At 40.7% G+C, this 16384-nt stretch overlaps 3 protein-coding genes across 3 annotated transcripts; all 3 read right to left on the bottom strand.

The window, feature by feature from the left end:
• Positions 1–422: 422 nt before the first annotated feature.
• LOC122013480 (E3 ubiquitin-protein ligase DZIP3-like) lies at positions 423–1205 on the bottom strand. The gene has a single exon (XM_042569758.1). It carries the CDS (start codon positions 1203–1205, stop codon positions 423–425), a length of 783 nt encoding a protein of 260 aa, XP_042425692.1.
• A 2953-nt stretch (positions 1206–4158) lies between these two features.
• On the bottom strand, positions 4159–4839 carry LOC122016299. The gene is made up of 2 exons (XM_042573542.1): positions 4496–4839; positions 4159–4410 (listed from the first exon to the last, which is right to left on the bottom strand). The coding sequence occupies exons 1-2, from the start codon at positions 4787–4789 to the stop codon at positions 4267–4269; spliced, it is 438 nt and encodes a 145-aa protein (XP_042429476.1). The 5' UTR covers positions 4790–4839; the 3' UTR covers positions 4159–4266.
• Positions 4840–5548: 709 nt separating this feature from the next.
• On the bottom strand, positions 5549–7637 carry LOC122016298 (AT-rich interactive domain-containing protein 4B-like). The gene is made up of 2 exons (XM_042573541.1): positions 6660–7637; positions 5549–5774 (listed from the first exon to the last, which is right to left on the bottom strand). The coding sequence occupies exon 1, from the start codon at positions 7395–7397 to the stop codon at positions 6720–6722; it is 678 nt and encodes a 225-aa protein (XP_042429475.1). The 5' UTR covers positions 7398–7637; the 3' UTR covers positions 5549–5774; positions 6660–6719.
• Positions 7638–16384: the final 8747 nt, after the last annotated feature.

Here is a 16384-nt window from a genome sequence, read left to right as displayed (position 1 = left end):
TCCTTTAAAACTTTTGCTTGAACCTTATTGTTACCCTACGTGTTATTCCCTTTGTACCTTCCAGTTTATGACATTGGCATTAATTTTCTCTACGTCAATTCTGCAGATTTTTATACATAAAGTGATTGATATTGAGAAGCCAAAAGAAACTAGCATCTTGAAATTGAACTCTGAAATAAGAAAAACCAGACGGAAGCAATTTGTAGACTAACTTTACTAGTCATGAAGTCTCCTGCGTGATATAGATATATATACAGTTAATATCAAGTCTCAACTAATAATGTGCTTCGTTTAAAAAATGAAACAATTAATAAAATTGTAAACTCAACTTTTTCAGAGCAATATGAACGAGAAGGAATTAGCTAGTCTTAATTATATGTCTCTTTGCAGTCGTAAATACTCAAATTGGGTTGTGATGGATCCTACTCTGCTTCAGGAAGCAGGAAGCGACAGAGAGGGCAGGAATGACTCCGCCCCAGCCACTTTTTCAAGCACGTCTCGTGAAACGCATGGCTACAAGGCATTATCAACACACAAACCTCTACCTCGAAATCCTCCAGACAAATCGAGCAGGATCCCTCTTCCATTACGTTCACCGTTTTTAGGCCTTCCACGGCCGCAGCAGACGCCGGTCTGGGCCGTCCACCGGAGTCGGCATCGTCGATGTCGTCGGTTTCGTCGGGGTCGTCGTAGCCGTACAGCAAACTATACTCTTCCCCAGGCAACGCGAGCCGGAGTTGGTCGATGGGCGAAGAGTCATCGGAGACGAGAATGAGGGACGAGACCTCCACTAGGACTGCGTCTGTTCTGGGCAAGTGACCGAAAACCGTTGAGATGTACCTGCAAAAAGCCGGTGCGAAAAGCACGCCGACAGCAAGCGGCAAGTAATCGGCCGTCGCCTGCATAAACGCAGAGTGTGCTTCCACTTCCCACTCAGAATCCTGCATGGAGAGTCGGAAGGGCTCGCCGACGGCGGAGTCGACGTGCTCGGCGGGGTGCTCGGGCGACGGGGAAGTCCGACGAGAGAAGTCGAACATCAATTGCGGTAGTGCCGTCGGCACCGGCGGACTCTGGCATTCCTGCAGTGAAACTCGAGCCCGCGCCGTGACACGAAGTTCCGCAAAGATTGTCGATATTATCCATGGCGAGAAATACATCAGATCATCGTCAACAGGTGTGGTACTGATCCTGGGCGAAGACGCCATTGATGGATTGAACAAGAATTGGTAAGCAGGGGAATACGAATTTGGTAGGATAAAAATTATAAGCGGCGCAAGAGAATTTATTAACGCTAACAACAATAACAGAATACCTAAAAATTAGACTTTAATTATTTAGGATCTTAACCTAAAATTTAGAATCTAAGAATTAGATTTGGTGGGAGTGAAGATGATGATAAAATAATTAAATAAGAAATTAGTAGAATCAAAATAGCCAGCGATATTGCATCGCGCATAGCAACGGAACACCTAAAATTTAGAGTGCGGGTCTTTAATTAATAATCAAATTTCTAAAAAAAATAATTAGGAGAAAAAAAATTGGTAACATATATCTCTATCTTCTACTATATAATTATTTATATTTAAATAAATTTTATCTTATTTTATCATAATTAGTCAAGTCTTTTTTAATCTTTCTCGTTTGATTACATATTTGTCTTAATTTCACAGTACATTTATTGATAAGTAAGTATATGTTTGTACTATTTTAAACATATATATCGAAATTTTTTCTCAATAGATGTAACTTTGACTTTTTCTCTAATATCCTTATTTTTTATTTTGTTCATCCTCATATATTCACATATCCACCTTAACATCCTAATTTCTACAACTCTCATCTTCTGCTCATGTGCACGAGTCATATCCCAACATTTAGCGCAATATAATATAGTAGATCTAATCGTCATTTTATAAAACTTCCCTTTAAGTTTCAAAGGTTCTTTACGATCACATAAAAAGTCTAATGCTCTCCTCCATTTCAACCATTCTGCTTGTATTTTATATAAAATATATCTCTCAATCTCTTCATCATTTTACAAAAATGATTCTAAATACTTAAAACTTTCAGTTCTAGACAACTCGTCATCTCCTATTTTAATAATTCACTAAAAAAATAGAGCTTCAGAGACCTAGTTGCGAACTATGCAATGGAAGTTCTAGTAGGGCTAGCCAGTGAAGACCTAGTTGGAAACTAAGCAATGGAAGTTCTAGCGGGGCTATGCAAGGAAAAAATCTAAGTGGATTAAAAGTTGACCGGACAGTTGGTGATCGAAAGTTCAACCAAAAGTTGGTACGAGATGGAAAGTCCAAGTGTATCAAGGGTTGACCAGAAACTTGGTGAAGAAGCTCTCGTAGGTCAAGGTTGACTAGATGCTAGACAATGAAAAGTCCCAACGAGTCACAGATGACGCTAGGGTTGGGCAAATGAACACTAAACTCGGGTAGAGTTAAGGGTTGGACAAACGATTAGGCCCAAGTAATCGTTTAGGAGTTCTTCGCGAGAGTATAAATGGGTGAGGAATCAATTGAGTAATCGATTGGCTCATGATAATCGATTAGGGCAATCGATTAAGCTGTGTTTCTCTCATGAACAGAAAGCCTGAAATCGATTGGGGAAATCGATTAAGGCTAGGCCAATCAATTGGAAGTAGCCTTCTAGCAAACAGAGGGGTGCTGAATCGATTGGGAATTTGGCCAATCGATTGGTAGAAAGTTGCACGAGAATAAAAAGCATCTGAATCAATTAGGTAATTGATTAAAAGCTACCGAATCGATTGATATAGCTCACTAATTGATTAGATGGATGAAAAAGAGTCGTTCTATAAATTTTGAACGATTAAACTGACGTGATAATCATTGGGGGTAAGCCAATCGATTAAGAGGTGTTAAAGTAACCCTAGAAAAGGGATTTTCATAAAGATTTGAAGAACACTTATTTATGCCAGTTCTTGAGGGTTTGAAAGAGAAATGTTGCTACATTTCCAACCATCAAAAGGCAATCCAAAGTGATTTATTTAGTTTGTGATTTATTATTTCCACTTTGAACGTGACCAAGTGTTCTATTTTCTTAAAGAATATATTGACTAATAGAAGGTCATATGCTATCACAAAATTTAATATAATTTTCTCTTCTTCATTTTTCGTTCCAAATTAATAATCCCAATGTACCTTCTCATATTCTTTATTTTTTCACTCCGACATGCTCATTTATATTGTCTCATATTAAAATCATTTCATTTGATGGAATATTTTATAATATTTTATCTAGATAATCCTAAAATCTTGATTTGATAGCTTTATCTAATCCTACTTGAGATGCATATATACTAATTACGTTCATAGTTTCTTTCACCATTACTATATTGAGAGCTATAATTCTATCATTTTTTCTAACTAACGTTATAACTTCATTATTTAACGAACTATCTACAACAATATCTACTATATTTCTTATTTTACTTGTTGTGTGAACTATAACTTAAAACTCAAGTTTTTTTTATCATCTTTATTTTCTCACTTATCAATTATGTCTCTTATATACATAAAATATTATCCTTATATATACTACCTCTATTGATTTATCAATGAAAGTTCTTATACTTTATGTTTCAAATCTTAAACTATTAATTTTCTATAATATTTGTTCATATCACATCACGATTTACGATGTGAAAATTTTCATTTATTTAATATGACATTAAAATTCTTATAGAACTGTAACGATCCTTATTGATATTTTACAGTCGGATACTACAATACGTTTCTTTCAAGAAACAACCTAATATTAACATAATAATTCAATAAATCTATTCATTAAATATTTATCATAATTTTAATACCAGCCAGAAATCTAACAGAACTCTAACTCTCCTCCCTTATTCAGTTTTGAGTCGGTGACTAATTCGTCCTGAGCAAAGTTGATTCGTTCCAAGTATAATTTATACACATTTAGAAACCGCACCCTGGCATCAGGAGCCTTACACTAAGCCGCACTACACAGTTTGCTCGGGCACCTTCTAACAACAATCAAATTGCTCACGGATACAAGATTTTTTATTTGGATCAACAACACCCAAATCTGCACCTGCCTCCGTCGTTCTCTTCTCGATTATTTTTGTTTGAGCTCAGATTTTAGTAATTCCACTACAGATTCGGATGATGATCGAAGTTTGGATGCAGTACAGAATTCAAAGATATCAAGCACAACCATGGTACAAATTCATAGTTAAGAACTGACACATACATAGATGGCGATCACTAGTTTTTACACTACTCGTTTGGGGCGATTTCGAGTCTTTGGAATCGCCGCAACCCCGTCCTCTTCCTCTACCAATACGCCTCGATCGTCCTCATCTTCGTCTACATCATCCTCATCCATTTCCTCCAAGATCGCTTCGTTCATCGCGAGCTTCAAGAAGGGGGCATTGAGAAAATCAAAATAAATTGTCAAATGTCGAACAGGTGGTGGGCGGAGTCACTCGCCTCGTCCTTACCTCATCGAGGAACTTCTCGTCGAGCCTGTCGGCGATGCGCGCGGCCGCGAAGATGGTGCCGACGAGAAGGGAGAGCGGGAGCAGGAACGCGAGGATGAGGCTGTTGGTGCTCGGAGGGCCAGCCCTAACCATCAACCTCCTCCCCCTGATAATTTGGCCAGTTCTCGAGCTGCAGGAAAGAGGAAGGCTTGAGGACTTGACAGGGAAGGAATAATTTCCACAGCGAGCAGCGGCGGGCGCTGGCGAAGACCATGGATTGGCAGCGCTGAGCATGATGAGGCGTAGAGCAGCCATCGTCGACACCGCTGACTGGTTCAGCGGCCGCTGCCAGGCGCCAGGGCCTCTTAATCACCAACATTGTTGGGCCTAGGCCTCCATTTGGGCTCGTCAATTGTGCGGCCTTAGATACGATTCCAATTTGTGTGGTATGAAGGTACTTTCTATAATGATAAAGTAGATTCATTCACTAATTTTAAAAGATTAATTTTTTTTCTTATTGCGATCCCTCTCTAAATTCATACGAAGGCCGGCCGACGTCCACCCATCACTCGGCGCCTAACAGCTTGACCACTTGCCCACTGTTGGCGATCTTCGGTCATCCGTCCGACTCCAAACTATAACCTAAGGGGACGATGAATTCAGAGAGGGATCATAACCAATTACGACCGAATCATGACCACAATCTGATCGCAATTACAAATAGTCTATCTCTTGATTCACTTTTTTATGGATTATCTTATATTGGATTATCTCATATCCCATATGAAGACTAAGGCTGAATAAATTCTCATGAGTTATCCCTTTCAAAATACGTGAGATCATCTTGGAGAGACCACTAAAGTCACAACTTCACCTGTTACCATCAGATTATATCACAAAGTAACCCCGTAGTATAGCTAAGTTGATACTTGGACATAATCCCTATAAAAATTTAGTAGTGCTTTTAAAAGTATGCATATGTGTAGTAACAGAAAACAGAACCTTTTATATAATCAGAAACCTTCAGGCTACCTCATGGCCTATGTCATTGTATTTATAACAAATGAGAATCTCTGAAGATAAGCTTGAAAGAATTGAAAATTCAATATGACATCGAGATGCACAAGGTTGAACAATATGGCGACTGAAATTGCAAACTAATTACAGAGCACAACACCCAACAATTGCAGTTAAACTCGTTCATTTAAAATACAAACCGCACAAAATCCAACACAAAAAATATGAGACAGAAAAAAAAAAAAGAATGCAGAATTCTATCTCCACCATGACCAAGTCCCACCTGTAGGGCACCATGTCAAATCGCTTGTATAATTTGGCCCAGGAACCACAAACCAAGAACATGTAGAAATAAAAATAATGCCTTGAATCTCAAGAAAACAGGGATGGAAATGAAAGACACAAAGGATAAGATCAGAAGAGCCACCGCAGAAAAAACACTGAAAGAAGCAGAGCCATGTTTTGGATGCAACCTAAAAACTAGCAAAAGCTGACAAAAAATGGCCTCAATATTGACAAGACTGTGTCCTTGTGCTATGGGTTATCCACTGTTATTTCCCCAGGACAAAAGAGGACCAAGCATCCTATGAATTTTGAAATCAACTTTTTGAAAGGAACAATTGATTGCATTAATAATTTAGCCATTGAGCATGGGCTATCACACGCCTACAAGATGGCTGCAGAGATTAATAAATAAACATGGAGAAAGTGAGCACAATAATTGAAACTTGGTAGCTTAGATGACTATTCTCTTCTTTAGCAATTAAATTACTCAGCAAACTTGATGATGCAAAAATGCTAAATCAACTTTGGGCATGAAGTGAAGAGCCATTAATGATTTGGTAATGGTTTCGGTTTGAGCTTTTGAAATATTAAGAGGCTATCAATCTCGAACATTTTTATGATGATTTTCTGTTGAGCATTTCCAAGGAACGGGACTGGGGTCTGGAAGCAATAAATGGTCTTTCTAATGATGGATTTGACAACAGATTGGGAAAGCAAATCACTAAAAACAGGCGAAAGGTTTAGCACATGCAAAGCGACCGCCTAACTTTTTCCCCCTTGTGTTTTTTTTAACAACATGAAGCTGAAGACCACTAGTCGGCAGATTTCTTAGAACACTATTGACAAGATAAATTATAGAACAAAAGATAGAGTGTTCATTAACCTTCTTTTATTTCTGCAGAAAACACCCTTCTTTTTTCCATCTCTATCTTTGGCTTTTCGTTCAACTCCAAACTCCCCAAACACTTTCTCCAAGAAAACTCATGAATCTCCTCATTGAGCTCTTGCTCTCATGGCTGTTGTTCTCATCGTTATCTTGTTCTTCTTCGTCTTCTAATTGTTCTTCTTCGTCTTCTTGTTTTCCCTCTATTTCTTCATCTTCATCTTCTTCATCATCATTATCACCATCACCATGAACACAGCCCTCATCGCCCAATCCATCAGTAATATTATCGCCAGCCAAATGACCTCCATCCGCCCCCGGGAACAGTTTGGCTTCCAATTCCAAGCTCTCCTCCCCATCCGCCGCCACAAAGCCGCAGCCTTTCCGCTCCCTTTGCCTCCGGCGGCGCCCGCGAACGCGCTCCTTGCTCTCCAGGGTCTCCTCGACGGCGTCGATGATTCGATGGATGACATGTCTGTTCGGCGACGCGTCCCACCGCGCCCAAAAGCTCTTGTAGCACCCGAAGCAGTCGCACCCCAGCTCCGGGGGATGCGGCCTACGCCTCCGCTGCTCCCTCCACCTACCGCCGCCAGACAGCAAGTAGGCCAGGACCTCCTGCTCGCCCGGCGTCAGAGTCGCCGCCAGGGCCATCACTGCCGCTGGGAGCGCGGCCAGGTGGTCTTGCTGCGCCGGCGCAGGGTGCACCTTCCGCCCCTTCCCGTTTCCGAGCTTCTTCATCTCCCCGCCGCAGAGTAAAGCAAAAAAGGATCAGTTTTTTGAGGGAAGACAAAAGGTAAAGGCGTCTCCTTGCAAGAGTTGGACGTAGAACTGGATATTTGGTGAGCGAGAAAACTGGAAAAGCAGAGGAGAGAGAGCAGATTTAGCTATTTAGTACCAACAGTATTAAAAATGTTGTACTGTTGGTGGTTTTCTTCTCTGAGATGAGGAGTTAATTGTCGGGAGGAATTAATGTAATGACTGCTACTGTACGCTGCCTGTTTGCATTGTGGTTGGTTAAAGAAACAGATGTTTGCCACTTACGACGCTTCAATTGGGTCTTTACCTAAGGAGGGGTTGGGTTAGATTTAATCTCTTTTTCTATATTGGCAAAATCAGGGCATTGAACTAATTTGCTACACAAGTAGCGGCACACAAGGCTTTCACTGCCAAATGAAACAGCCAAGGAAATTCTCTTCATATTTCTTAAATAATTTAAAATAAAAAACTAAAATTAACCTTGTCATTTTTATTTTAAAAAAATCTTAAAATTCACCCCTCTCTATACTATTTGAAGAAGAGACATCTAATGACATTCAAAATTATCCCTAGGTTAATCATCTTCGATTGGATAATTTTTAATCGGACTTCATTCGATTACATAGCTTAGTCCGACTTGAAGGAGACATGTGATGGTACCCGAGTTATTTCCCGAGCACCCTACCTTAGTACTCGAATATCGGATTTGCCTAAGCATCCGGACTTAATGCTCAAATATCGACTTTCTCCTAAAATCCGCACTTAGTTCTCTCACATATCGACTTTGCTTCAACATACAGATTTAGTGCTTGGATATCGACTTTCTTTGAGCATCTAGACTTAGTATTCAGATATCAGCTCCCCGCTCCCTTGAGTTTCCAGATTTAATACTTAAATATCGATTGTATGAGTATCATGGCTTCTTGCACAGAAATTGACATCCCTAAGTATCAATGTAATTTGGTACTCGACGTAAGTTTCCGTTAGAATTGTCAATTTAAGTTGGATTCGTTAGATTGACCCATCCTGTCAAATAATTTAAATAAATTAGATTAAAATTTTATCAATTTATTTAAAGTGGATTTAGATGGACTGATTTACTTAAGCTCATGACTGCACGGATCAACCTAAGATGAGGTTGAGTTGACTCATGAGTTAAAAGAAAAAAATACTTAAAAATTTAAAATTAAAATAAAAAATTTAATGAGGTCATGTGTTTGGTCTAATCCGTAGCCCGCCTGGACCCCGCAGGTATATAAATTCCCTTTTGATCATTATGGTGTAAGCTACTGAATTTCAATTGATTTTTTTTCCCTTCTTTTGTGTGTTTTCAAACATGTTAGCTTTGTAAATGACATTGCCACAATTAAGGGTGAAACTCACGTTGAGTAAGTCATTACTCAAATCATAAATCACATATCACATAATCAGCATAGTGAACAAGAAAAACAAAAATGCTAATCTTAAAGTACACAATGGGAAAAATATTGGAATAAATTAAAATTTCATATTAGAAAGATATAAAAAAAAATAATGGGTTTTAAAAAAATATAAGATATCCCTATTGAAATGAGGTTTTTTTAATGGAGCCCAAAAATAAAATTATGAGGGTTTAACCTCAAAGTAGACAATATTATATCATTGTAAAGATATGTTAATATCCTTTAGACACAACAAATGGTATCAGAACTGCTTGCGAATGCATATATATCATTTTTAATTTTGTTTTATATATGATATAGATAAAGAATATATCTTTATTATGATTTACATGATTATATGAGTGTTTGGTTGAGCATGAAATAATGTATGTTAATCAAACTGAAGCAATTGCAGCATCTTCATACTGTTGGATCGTGAATTCGATAGAGAGGGGGGATGAATATCGATTAAAATTTTAACGAAAGTACGCAGCGAAAAAATCGAAAACAGAAAAAAATGACACAAGTAGTTTTTACTTGGTTCGGAGCCTGTGTCGACTCATACTCCAAGGTCCGCACTCGTTGAGTGCTTCCGTTAGCCAATCACTAATAATTCGAAATATTGATTACAAAAGAAGTATAGGAATTACTAAGAAAAACAATCGACAATAAGAAAAAGAACAATCAAATTAGCACTTTGTCGGAGAGCCTTCGCAGCGTCGCAGGAGCATAGGAAAGTAGATCGTGAGTTGTTGTGTTGTTCCTTTGTTTCAGCCTTCACCCTCCTTATATAAGAGGTTTGGGGCGCCTGGATCCCTTCGGGCACCCTGAATATGACGAAGCCGAGCCAACCAGGGATCTCCACGTGGCAAAGTGACGTTGGGGATAAAATTCACCTTCGGGCGCCCAAATCCCTTCCGGACGCTCGGACCCTTATTTTCCAGCAGTTTCCTTCCTACAAGAAAACGTTAGTCCGAGGCAAATATATATCCTGCAAAATAGAGTGTTAGCACAGTTTATCATCAAATAAAATATTAATTAGATTCTGTCTCCTCGATACCTAGTCACGATCTCGACTTAGATATCCGAAATAGATCTAAGTCGGATCGACGCCTAATGTTCCCTTCCCGGGAACGCGTCCTTACAGTCACTCCCCTCCAGTGGCTTACCTTCACTTACCTGTCAAACATCTGGTCAACCCTTCGACCCATCTAGGCTTCGTGCCGGCTATTCGGTCAGCCCGTCGACCTAGCTGGACTTCGTGTCAAACGTCTGGTCAACCCATCGACCCGTTTGGACTTCGTGCCAGCTATCCGGTCGACCCGTCGACCTAGCTGGGCTTCGTGCCATACATCAGGTCAACCCGTCGACATGTCTGGGCTTCTCCTGCACACTCGGTCAAACTGTTAGATAATAATGAAACTAACTTAACCTATTTTGTCATTCATCAAAACCTGAGTTAGATCGTTAGTGTTAACCGCACCAACACATACATAATATGAATGTGTGCTTCAGTCCGATTTCATTCGAAAAAGCTTACAAAATCCACGGTTTTCATAATCATTGATGCAGTTGCATCAATCTATTGAGAACAGATTATGAAATAACTCACAAACTATTATGAACGACTGTACAATATGTATTGCAAGGATGCATCAATCTGTTATAAAGAGTCTTGGGTTCCTCTTTATGGACTAAGGGCGGCAACTCATTCAATGAATTACTAAAATAATTTTACTTCAGGGGCACTGCCCCAGCCCCCCGCAAGGGGCACTACCCTGACCCCCCCCCCCCCCCCCCTTCCCTCTCAAGGGGTGTTGCCCCTTGATCTCGCTCGCTAACCAACTAGTTGGATTGTCATAGGTTACACCTTATAAATCACTGTTTGCAATCATAATAAAACTATTGTAAGTACCCCATGGTAGTTTTGATATAGTCAACCTATTGAAGTTAGGTCATGTTTATGTTTGATGTCTTGTGTCTAAGTGTGCAGGAACTTAGGAGCACAAGAAGCCGAGTGAAAGACACGGCTAGCAAGAAGGATGACACTGGAAATGAGTTGAAAGACTCGGTGCATCCGAGGGATGAGGTGTTGTGCAAGAGTACACCGGTGGATGAGAAGGGCATGCATGGCGTTCGAGGGACGAGAAGCCGGAAAGGAAGCCTACTCGAAGAGAAGCTCAGAGTTAGATTTGAGTGAGCTCAATTTCGGATAACCAGAGCATCACCCACGCGAAGAAGAACAGCAAAAAGGCTGACCTACCTCATGGAAGGCACCTTCAATGTCTTGGAAGGTGTCTCGCATGAATAGAATCAAAGGCGTCTTCCAGTCTATTAAAGGCGCCTTCAGATAACCTTTAGCTGAAAATAAAGTTTCATCTTCAGTGATAAAACTTGTTTTGTTAAATGCGTCCTGGACCACCTTGAAGGCTCCTTCAAGCTTCGGATAATATTTTCTAGGAGCTATAAAAAGGCCCCTGGATCTAGATATTAAAAAACAACTTGAACAACACCTATTATCATCTTTTCTAGTCTTTTTCTTGAGTTGTTAACCTCTGTAAGAGGCTACTCCGCCTTCAACGAAGAAGTATTTCTAGTAGAGCTTTTCAACGCTTTGGATTAATAACCACCTAGGTTGTAACCAAGTAAATCAACATTCTTACTTTCTTTCTTTAGTTGCTCATTTTTGTTTATTTTAATTGTGTTATCTAACTACGTAGAAAGAATGAGAAAGGGGTTATTTCTATTTTACAAGCAATTCACTCACCTCTTGTCGGTCGCACAGGTCCTACAATTATGTCATAGATATATTACGAATGATGTATGCCATGGTCCATGGTTATGGCCCCTTATCCAATGTGATTGGATTATGCGTGCGTGCATGTTATAATTCATAATAGGACTTGCATGTCGTGTCTTTTGCCTTCATACTTCTAGTTGTAAAATTAGATTTCCCTCGAATGTAACTCAGGGTTTCTTTTCTTTGTAACGCAACAAGGAAGGAGTTCTAGTCTACTAGACGATGATTGAAAAGAAGGATGCCAACAACACACGACAACCAAGGAAGCACTTAGAGAAGATACAATTCCTTAGGTTGACTTTTTTATCTTCTCATTGACTTGAGAAGATCGCAGTAGACAGGTCATAAACATGTAATGTTTCTTTATTTATTATGCATATATGTTGATATATGTCTTGCTTGTATGTGATGCATGTTTAATTAGTGGTTTTATCTTAATTAGGTCAATTTTATATGCCTACCAAAGTTTGGTACTCACTATTATCTTGATCAACTATAGACATGTTTGTCAAAGTAATGTGACTCAATTGATCTTGGTAGAGTGTGACAGAACAATTATGATGTCCAATTATTGAACTTTGAGTGTGACTTAATTAAGTTACCTCAATTAGATTGAGAACTTAGAGTCATATCTCATACGTTAGGCAAACGAATAAATAGTCTTATTCACCTAACTATCCAAGAGTTGCATGCGATGTAATTAGTAAACATTGTTTACATAAATTACACTAGTTTTGGGTGATTAACCAAAGCTAACTCAAGATGAGCTATAATGTGAATCTTATCTCACTTAAATGTTATTATTATTGGGTCTAGAGCTAGTAGTGTGGATAAACTACGGTTGTCCACATCTATGACTTGCTCCTACCAAGATTTACAGTTTAGTGGAAGAATCATTTAATTAAAGGCCTAATTAAGTGATTTAAATATGATTCTTATTTCTGTATTTTTTATTGTAGATCACTAGGTCAACAAATACGTCTAATACTTTCTCACTGTGATCTATCCTTGATAAAGGCAAGTTCAATGGAGCTAATTTCCTAGACTGGTACAGAAATTTGAGAATTGTTCTCAAACAAGGAAGAAAATCATATGCCCTAGAGTAACCTATTCCTGAACCACCCTCCACTAATACTACTCATTCTAATAAGGATGCTTATAAGAAGCATCAAGATAATACATTGGATGTGTCATGCCTTATGCTTGCCAACATGAACTTTGAGCTTCAGAAGAAACATGAGAACATGGATACTCACGATATGGTTAAACATCTTAGACAACTATATCAGGGCAGGCAAGGCATGAGAGATTTGAGATATCTAAAGCTTTATTTCTGTTGGTGCAACCTTAGGTCAAGGTTGACCTGGTTGACCTGACTCGAGTTGACCTGACTCGAGTTGTGTTTTGATGTTTGACGATGTTTGACGAGAAGAGAGTTGTATTCTTGATGTTTGACAAGGATAGGTGTTTGGGAGATTGTAAGTGCAACCTTAGGTCAAGGTTGACCTGGTTGACCTGATTCGGGAAAAGTCCAAGCAGGTAGCTTGGCACGCGGAAAGTCCAAGTATGGAGACTTGGCACGGGGAAAGTCCAAACAGGGAGTTTGGCACGGGGAAAAGTTCTGGTGAGTGAAGTCAGGCAGTCGGAGAAGTCCTGGTGAGTGAAACCAGGCAGTCGGGAAATCCTGGTGAGTGAAGCCAGGTGAAAATCCTAGTGAGTGAAGCTAGGTGAAGGTGAAAGTCCTGGTGAGTGAAGCCAGACATTCGAGAAAGTCCTGGTGAGTGAAGACAGGCAAGGGAAAGTCCTGGTGAGTGAAACCAGGCAGTTTGGAAGTCCTGGTGAGTGAAACCAGGCAGATTGGAAATCCTGGTGAGTGAAGCCAGGTGAAAACCCTAGTGAGTGAAGCTAGGTGAAAGTCCTGGTGAGTTAAGCCGGGCAAGGGAAAATCCAGATGGATCAAGGGTGATCGGACATCTGGTGTTGGAAAGTCCAAGTAGATCAAGGGAGTGATCGGATACTTGGCACGAAGAGGAAAGTCCAAGTGGGTCAAAGGGATTGATCGGACACTTGGTGGGGAATCTTAGCAGGTCAAGGGAGTGACCGGATGCTAAGAATGATGTACCAATAGGTCAAGGTTGACCGGATATTGGTTTGGAAGGTTTGGGACTTGGTTTGGGCAAAAACCAAGCTCTGGATCGGTCTGCAGACCGATCCAGTGATACGTTTGTGTATCTGATCGGTCTGGTGACCGATCAGATAACAAACAGAAGGCGATCATGGTTCTGTGGGCTTACTGATCGGTCTGGGGACCGATCAGCATGGAGCCTGATCGGTCCCCGGGACCGATCAGGGACGCTACCACCTGAGGTGGGATCGGTCCAGGGACCGATCAGATTCCACACAGAGAGTTGGGCAACTCTCTGTGAAGCCTTCTGATCGGTCTGGGGACCGATCAGCACAGGGCCTGATCGGTCCCCACGACCGATCAGGCAAGCCCCAGACCGATCAGGGTGAAGCCTGATCGGTCTGGATCTAGCCGTTGTGAGTGACAACGGCTAGGTTCTGCGTCTTCTGTCTTCGTTGCAGGTTCTTCGCAGGTATAAATCTAGGTGAAGGGCTGCTGCTGCGTGCTGCTTTTTTTCTTAGAACTTCTGTTCTGGTGCTCTAGAGCTTCTGCTCTTACCTGCTATCAGAGCTTTGCTGAGCTCCTCGCTGCTGAAGCTTCGCGTGAGCTTCTCGACTGGATTCTCGTCAGCTGCTGCTGGTGTGAGGTTGCTGCTTCATCACTCCAGTCAACAAGAAAGGCAAGCAAGTGTTTCATATTGTCTTTTGCTTTCTTGTATCTGTTGTACTCCTTTCTTGTTGTTACAAGTATTGTGGCGAGGTTTCTCCACCCACAAGGAGTAGTTATTAGCCGCTTCTCCGGGGACTCATCCACCGACGGATTGGTAGGCTTCGTCCACCTTACGGACAAGCCGAGGAGTAGGAGTATCATTTCCGAACCTCGTTACATCGACGCGTTGAGGTTTGATCTTCTTGTTTTCGTTTCTTGTGTTTATTTCCGCTGCGCTAACCTAATTCGTAGGAAGAAACGAGAATTTGGGGTCGGCTATTCACACCCCCCCTCTCTAGCCGCGATCATCGATCCTAACAAGTGGTATCAGAGCCAGGTTGCTCTTCGTTGGATCAACACCCAGGGGAGCACAAGCGCTAGAGAATGGATCGGTTCGGAGAAGATGTCACAATTCCACCTTTCTACGATCGCGACGACTTCGCATTTTGGAAGGTAAGAATGAAATATTTTCTTATGACTAATCTTGAAAATTGGAGTTGTGTTCAATTAGGGTTCAAGCCTCCGATGGACAAGAAAGGAGAAACCCTAGAGAAGAAGAAGTGGACCAAGGAACAAGTCCACCAATCCCTAGTCAACGATGAGGTATTGAAAATTTTTGAATTTTCATTACCTAATGATATATTGTGTAAGATAGATGGTTACAACAATGCCAAGGAATTGTGGAACAATTTGGCCAAGCTCCATGAAGAAAGCTCCATTTCAAGTCATGAAGAGGAGTCAAGTGAGCTAAGTAGCTCACACCATGGGGATGTGGATTTAGAAGTTGAGGGCCACTCAACATCTAAAGAAGAAGAGGAGGAGATTTCTTCTTCAAGTTCGGAGCAAGAAGAAGAAGTTTCTACCTCCGGAAGGGATGAAGGAGAGAGCGTTCATCCATCCTCAAACCTAGGTAACTCAAGCCATTTAATTTCTAGCAAATTACACATAATGTGCTTTGAGTGTAGGGAGTATGGGCATTACAAGAGTAAGTGTCCAAGGAGGATTAGGAAGACTCCATCGGCACCAAAAGTCAAGGAAGCCGGAGTCCCGATACGCAAAGGCAAGGAGCACGTGGTGTGCTTTCAATGCAAGCGAAGGGGACATTATCGGAGCCAATGTCCAAGGGGGAGGCAACCTCACAAGGACAAGAGATCGAGCACATGTATAGGGGGAGCTAGGGCAAACCCTAAGGTAATCTCTAAGGCACATTCTTGCAATTCTAGTAGGATGCATGCTAGTAGCCTTATTGCTATTGTCAAGAATGATAAGCATGTTAATTCTAGGAACCAATATATGTGCTTAGGTGCCAAAGATGTTAGTCTAGATAAGGATAACACTAGGAAAGCCAACCCTAGGATTAACTCATCTAAGGTTAAGGGAAACCTAGATAGAAATCCCAAATCATCTAGACATATGCCTAGGAATACCTCAAAGAAAAATTAAAAATTAAAAATTGAGGTATTAGAGAAGGAGAATCAAGTCTTGAGGTCAAGACTTGATACTTTGGAAAAGGCTCTTAAGAACTTGGAGAAGTCATCTATAGGGTTTAAGGGTCAAAAACCAATGTCCAAGGACAAGAAAGGTTTGGGTCACAAACCTAAGTCCCAAGTGGTCAAGCCCACTTATCACAATGTTCCATTCGATTATGGAACAAAATCTAGGGCTAGGAAGACCATCACCAAGGTCACAAGGGGAGTCACCCCTAGAGTTGATCTTGATGAGTCCCAAATGACCAAGGCTTTAAAGCCTAAGAGGGTCATTAGGAGGATTGCTAGGGAAGTCATCCCTAGTGAATATTTAGTGAACCCATAGACCTCCAATAGGTATTGGGTTCCTAGGAGCGTGATTTCATCACACTAGATGAGTTAGGGTGTGTCAACCTTACTTGAATAGGTAGTTAACCTAATCATGGCAA

The sequence above is a fragment of the Zingiber officinale genome, chromosome 8B (assembly GCF_018446385.1).
Source record: "Zingiber officinale cultivar Zhangliang chromosome 8B, Zo_v1.1, whole genome shotgun sequence".
Taxonomy (NCBI): Eukaryota; Viridiplantae; Streptophyta; class Magnoliopsida; order Zingiberales; family Zingiberaceae; genus Zingiber; species Zingiber officinale.
Note: the sequence above shows the minus strand (reverse complement) of the source record. Positions and strands in the feature narration are given on the sequence as shown.

Excerpts from the sequence above, each read along its gene's own strand:
- LOC122013480 (XM_042569758.1), bottom strand. The coding sequence starts at position 1,205 with ATGGCGTCTTCGCCCAGGATCAGTACCACACCTGTTGACGATGATCTG.
- LOC122016299 (XM_042573542.1), bottom strand. The coding sequence starts at position 4,789 with ATGGCTGCTCTACGCCTCATCATGCTCAGCGCTGCCAATCCATGGTCT. Across the intron at positions 4,411-4,495 it reads ACGAGAAGTTCCTCGATGAG|CTCGCGATGAACGAAGCGAT; the intron begins GTAAGGACGAGG and ends CCCTTCTTGAAG.
- LOC122016298 (XM_042573541.1), bottom strand. The coding sequence starts at position 7,397 with ATGAAGAAGCTCGGAAACGGGAAGGGGCGGAAGGTGCACCCTGCGCCG.